Source organism: Apis laboriosa, unplaced genomic scaffold, assembly GCF_014066325.1.
Source record: "Apis laboriosa isolate Shangri-la unplaced genomic scaffold, ASM1406632v1 scaffold111_cov153, whole genome shotgun sequence".
Lineage (NCBI taxonomy): Eukaryota > Metazoa > Arthropoda > Insecta > Hymenoptera > Apidae > Apis > Apis laboriosa.
This window is the reverse complement of record NW_025220849.1, coordinates 248,568-255,128: the sequence shown is the minus strand read 5'-3', so window position 1 is coordinate 255,128 and position 6,561 is coordinate 248,568. Positions and strand designations below refer to the sequence as shown.

The window sequence follows — 6,561 nt, the reverse complement described above, 5'->3', positions numbered from 1 at the left end:
GGCGAATGCGCGTGGCGACAATAAAATTTATCGTTTTTTTTTTTTCTTTTAAAACGATAATCGTGACGATTGTTGACGATAATACTAATGGTAATGACGAATACACACATGGTATACAAGATTGGTGTGAACGGTAAAACTAATTGATGAGAATATTTAATAATATCATGTAGCGACGATGATGATAATAACAATAATGATGATGATAATGATGATAATAATAAGTAATTATAGTAAATCGTAGCGGCTATGTACGCAGTGAATAATAGAATAATAATAATAATAATCATAATAATAATAACGCTAATAGCAATGATAAAATTAATGATAATAATAATATTAATAATAATAATAATAATAACCGTAATAATAATAATAACACACATCATGCGCACTAAACACGTATGGTCCAAGAGCTAGTCAAGCAGGACTAAGTCCGATGATTTGGTAAAAAAGTTAATCAATTTTCCCAGAGAGAAACAATTATTTAAAAAAAAAAAAAAAAAAAACAAAGATAAAAAAAAACAAAAATGTATTAAAAAACCATACACAAGAGGAGAGAAAAAATCGTATATGCGATTAGCTGAAAATTAACCCAGCTAAGAAAACTAATTTTTAGGCGCAATCTAAAAGTATAAATGGTTAAGAAAAAAAGGTGCTTTTTTCCCGTTTCGTGCGGATGCTGTCGGGTTTCGTTTTAGTATTTGTTTATTTATCTTTACTTATTATGTCTTTTTTTTTTTTTTCAGAACCCGTGATTATTCGTGTAACCTAATCATCGTTCGATGATCATTGTGTAACGTTGTGTGTTCAACGCGAGTTCTTTTGAGAAGTGTGGGAGTGTCAGTTTTGCGAGGAACACGCGAATCGTGATTTAAGTATCTGCAAGTGTATCCTTCTCTTTGGCTCTAAAAACGTGTAGCGTGTGGAAAACGGATATCCCTTTCTCGAGATGGACGAGAAAATTGGTAAAAAAAAAAAATAAAAAAAAATAAAAAAAAAAAAAAAATAAAAAAAATAAAAACCCCACAAACAAAGAAGAAAAAATAGTTAGCCACACACATTTGTTATATATTATATAGTTTAGCTCGGACGAAAACGGATTTTTTCGCGGACGATTCCCGATATTTTTGGAATTTTTATTTAACGGACGTGTATCTCTGTAGAGAAATGGTAACGAATTACATCGATACTTCTTATTAGTAATATATGCTGAGGTTCAGAAATCGAAACTTCGGGACAGATCGAAAAAATTCGAACAAGATCGATGAAGAGATTTCGAAATATCTCCATATCTCTTTTTCGATCGAATTCGCCCGAATTTTTCCGATCGGGACCCGAGCGTATTCAATTTCAATATTTTCGGAAAAATTCGGCCATGATCGGTCGAAATTTCGATTACTTTCGTATTATTTCGGATCGATTCGAGCGAATCGAGGTTCAGTCGTATCGAGATCTACGCCGATTTCGCCGAAATTTTTCCGAGCCGTGTCGAGCGCGTAATTTCAAAACCTCGCATATCTCTAAAATTTTTACGTATGAACAACGAATATTAAATTTTTCTTTTTGTTAATCGTTATCCTCTCCTTCTTATTATATCGAATGTTTCGTTGCAAATCGAACCGCGAGAATCGCGAAAAATTACTCTCCAAAAATATTTGTACTCTGCTAAGTGGCGAGAAACAAGAGAATATTTTTAACGAATCCGATGGATATAGTTAAAATACAATCAAAATAATACGGGCTGCCTGTTTAAAATTGGATCTTATTCCGTTTATATCGAAAAATCGTATATTTCCGATCTTGTGAACGCTCGTTGCCCGTTCGATAGTAACCATTCGTTTTCACTGATTTGCGCGTATTTCTAACACTAGAAATTTGGCAATTTAAGGCAGTACGTATATGTCAGACCCGCAAAAGCCCTTACTGTACGCTAAAATAGATTCGCAATTTATGTGCAGATGCATTGGATGCATCGGTGATCGTGGTAATATCGTATCGATAAACTATTTTTCGAGATGGAAGAGTTTCGCATTCGAGAATGGGTCAGTCGTGATTATTGCAGAATTTTCAATGCTGATTAAGCATTGAAAATTTTCATGGAATAATTTCGATCGATTTACACTTTTAATATTCTTCGTTGGCAATTCGCCAAATGAGCAATTTGTAATTTTCATTCGAACGTTGTTTTACGACCATGGAAATGTTCATTTCGTTTACCAACGCGCCAATTTCATATTTTCGAAAGCTTTGCATCGACACAATATGAAAATTTACTATCACATTCGTTAAAATCTAACATTAATTTTCACGAAATTTTTATATTGATTTGAAATGATTTCAACAATCGAACATAATTTACAGTCTTTTAATTCGTTGTTGAAAATGTTCGAGTAATAAATTATAAGATCAATATTAATAATTTCGATTTTCAAAATAATATCTTCCATTCTTTTTCGATCTCGCGCATAAAAATCATATTTCGATCAATCTTTAGTATTTCTTATTCGAATGAATATACCTCTTTCGATCACCAGATGGCAGTTCATGCGAATCCTCAAAAGAAAAGCACTTTACCTTCGCGTAATACAAAAACGTCCCGATATATATATATATTCGCTAAAAACGTCACGAACAAGTATACCCGACAAATATACCGTGAAATTCGATACAATTCGATCAAATACACCGTGAAAATCATCCAAACCATTTCACGAAGCATCGCGATCTTTCTCGTTGTTTCTCACTGCGTTTCTAAACCTTCCATCATCATCGAACAACCCCCACTTATCCGCTAACATTTCTACCTCGGAATGTTGTGCACCGGTCTAAATGATTCATTTTACATTAATCGTTAATGTATAATCTATGCATGTGTATGGTTTATGTTTGGTTTGTGTGTGTGTGTGTTTCTTTTTTCTCGTAATACAGTAGCGAAATGTTCGACTGTGTTTTGCAAAAGTCAGACACGCGTCAGAAAACCGTCGCTTGTTTATACGGGAGTGAAAAAGTGAGAATTTGTCGAACACGAAAATACGTATATAATTCCTTTTTTTTTTCTTTTTTTCTTTTCGTTTTTTCTCTTTATCTGTGTTTCTCTTTTTTTTTTCTTTTTTTTTTACCCAAAATTGTGTTCGTGTCCCTGATTGTACTCTCTCTATAGCATATAGTCATACACAGTACGTTCGTATTCGCATATCACTTTTCTTCTCTTTAAACGTGTATACACTATAAGTGGAAAGATTAGAACGTGAACAGCGACCGTTCCTGACGATGATCTTTTATATTTTTCTATATTTTTCTTTTTTTAATCGTTTATTTTTTATTTTTTTATTTTTTCCTTAGTTTTCAATCGTTTTACTTTATTCTCTTTTAAATAGCTAGGAATAGGATCGTTATTGCTGTTGCAATGGCGGTCACGGCGAGCTTGCGAGTACCTCCAGCGGAAGTATCTAAATTGTAGTCCACATTGAGGCCCGTAGATTCTGAATGATAAAAAGTGACTTGTAGAAGGATCGTTTTTTTTTTTCTTTTGTTGTGTTTTGAATATGTTTTGAAAGAAAGGGGTAAGATTAACTAATATATGCCTAAGATGCCCATATATATATATATCGAATCGCTATCGGATATTTGATCTAAGTTGCTCTTCTACAAGGGTCAAGGGGACTGAGGACTCTTCACTTGATTCGTTAAGAAAGAAAATTGATCGATTTAAGATGCATATATATGTAGAAACATATTTTCACATGAATTAAGAAAAGAAAAAAGATTTGTAGAAAAAAAAAAAAAATGCCTCAATAACCCTTTTCCCTCCTCCTTGAGTAAATAAAGAAAAAAAAAAAAAAAAAAAAAACAGAGGCGAAGTGATTGTAAAACGGTCTCTCTCGTCGGGTTAAAGTAAAAAAATAAAAAAAAGAAGGGGCATATCAATATCGGTGCAATAGCCTCGTGCACATGTAATATATAACGTAATAATAACAATTTCAAAGAGAAATTACGATTTGATAAAAGGGCACTAATTAAATGTATACCGCACGGTGATAATAATCGGTAGAAGAAGATGAAGAAAAATGGCGAAAAACGAAACGGACACGTTTCGAAGAATACGGTTAAAGATTGTGTGTAAAGAGAGAGAGAAAAAAAAAAAAACAAGACCGAGAAAAAAAAGAAGAAAAGAGATCAAAAAACATGAGGAAACTCACCCCTGGCCGTCTTAAACTTCGCTGATCCAGGCTTACTGAAACCTATCGCGTTGTGCGCCTTCAACTCGACCTTGTAGAACGTGTCCGAGTAGAGATTTCTCAACCAATGCCTCATTCTTCCCTGCGTCCTAATGTCCTCCGTTCGGCAGGTATCCTCTAACGTCTCCCATTCGCCGGAAACGTGTCTTATTTGGCAATATTTGATCTGGTACATGTCGATCGGCTCGCCGTTATCAGCCGGCGCCAGCCAGCTCAACTCGTATTGATTGCTGTACCTGGACAGATCGTACTCCACCGTCGGCATTACTATCTTTGGCTCGTTAGGAACCGTCCTTCCGGGCGTCATCTCGCGATAGAACGCCCCCCAATTACCAAGACCGACATCGTTTCTAGCTGCGAACCGGAACTCGTACATAGTCTGCGGTTTCAGACCTTCGAGTACGTAGTACGAATCTGGAAACGACGAAAGAGCCCGTGAATTCAACAAATTGAATTATACCTAACGTTGTATATACGATAATAATCGAAGAAGTCGGATGGATTTTTACGGTGAGTTAACCCTTTCGTGCTCGACGATTCTTTACGAGCGTCTAAAATGATTTTATACACTTGCTAGAAATAAAGAGAGCTAAGGAACCTATTCATAAATCAATATTACGCTCTTGTTAATTAGAGATCTAGCATAATAAAATAAAGAATTGTCGCATGAAACGCCATGGCGACTGAGAGTCGCCTCACAAGCGCAAAGGGTTAATTATTAATTATTAATCAACATGACGTCGAAATTTTGTTCCCTCCACTCACCGACAGACCACGTCTTGTTCCTAGCCTCAATCCATGTCTGCCTGTCCTCCTTATACTGCACGGTAATCGTTCTGAGAGGTTGCTCGGGATGCGTACTCGGTGGTACAAGATCGAATCTAATCGTGGTCGCGGTGATCTCCGCCATCTTCGCCTGCAACATCTCTCCCGGCTTCGTGGCCTCCCTCAACTCGATGTTCCGCTCCCGCGTCCCGTGCGCGTTCGACGCGATGCACTTGTAAGTGGTGTAATACCGCTTGTCCAGGACGATGGTGAGTATAGATCGTGGCCCGTTACCAATTTGCGTGATCATCTTGTCGTTGTCGATCTTCTGATCGCCGTACATGGTCCAACGTATGGTGGCGTTCGGTATGCTCTCGGCTATGCAGCTGATGTTCACGGGTTTCTGGTCCCACGACCAGACGCTTGTGTTCGACATAGAGGCGAAAGACGGTGGAAACTCGACGGTTAGATGGCCGATCCTACGCGCGTCACCACCGGCGTTCTGCGCGACACACTCGTACAATCCGTCGTTCGATCTGAGGGACTGGGTGATCGTCAGTGTGCCGATTGTCTCGCTGTCATCGCCACTGTTGTCGAGGATGATCCTGTCGTTGTCCAATTGGGGACCCTTAACGTACGCCTTCTCTGCGGTCAGCTTCCTGAAAGTGACTTGGGGCGGCGGCCTGCCGAACGCCTTGCACACCAGCGTGGCCTCTTTGTCCTCGACCACCGTGCTGTTCAAGAACTCGATGATCTTCGGTTTCACGATCACGTTCACCATGATGTTGGTGTTCGCGGTGCCAGCCAGATTCGTAGCCGTGCACTGGTACTCCCCTGCATCGTCCCTGTTCACGTTGGTGATCGTGAGCACACCCGTGTCCGGATCGACCGAGAAACGATCCGCGTTCGACAGATTCTGGTGGGTCAACGATTTAACCCAGGTGAATTTTGGGGGCGGCTTGCCTCGGGCATCGCAGTTTATACTCGCGTCGTTTCCTTCGATCATGTTTATGGCGTTGGGCACGTCGCTCACCGTGGGCCGTATGTGGACCTGTTAAATGAAACGCAAACCTGTTCCATCATACCTGTGGCGGCATTATACGCCTCGGATTGGGAATAATTGGCGCCCGCGCATACACACTCCCGGCCAAGGCTTTGTAAAGGGTGGATGGTGGAGCTTGTTCACTCTGGTTGCGTGTGTATACAAACCGGAGGGAGGAAATGGGTATGTACGAAATTCAGTCAGATATTTGATTTTACGTTGAATGTGCACCCATTTTATTTACCGTGTTGTTTGCTTATTATAATTGGACGTTACCTCTCTTGCTTTTTTTTTTTTTTTTTTAAAAATGCTTGCTTTGTTTTTCGTGTTTTTATACCGAGCTCCGAGCTTCTCTCGTGCTCATGAATATGAAATTAATAAATGAGCTTCTTTGAGAATGCATTGGCTTTTTATACGTAAAAGTCGTGAGAAAACAGATTGGATCCTTTGTAATTTTGTTTCACTACTTTTCCCCCACAGTTCTTCTCCTTTATGTTTCCACTCTTTCTCCGT

At 38.7% G+C, this 6,561-nt stretch overlaps 1 protein-coding gene across 5 annotated transcripts in view; it reads right to left on the bottom strand.

The window, feature by feature from the left end:
* The window catches only part of LOC122711156 (fasciclin-2-like), a 164,491-nt gene that overhangs the window by 17,348 nt on the left and 140,582 nt on the right, over positions 1-6,561 (bottom strand). For 4 of the 5 annotated variants that reach the window (XM_043929656.1, XM_043929648.1, XM_043929674.1 and 1 more), the window contains 2 exons: positions 5,007-6,057; positions 4,203-4,655 (listed from right to left, as the gene is read on the bottom strand). In XM_043929656.1, the coding sequence (XP_043785591.1) occupies positions 4,203-4,655; positions 5,007-6,057 (1,504 nt within the window). Of the gene's footprint in view, positions 1-1,118; positions 3,486-4,202; positions 4,656-5,006; positions 6,058-6,561 lie in introns of those variants that run through there. The other variant, XM_043929684.1, reaches the window with a different exon arrangement.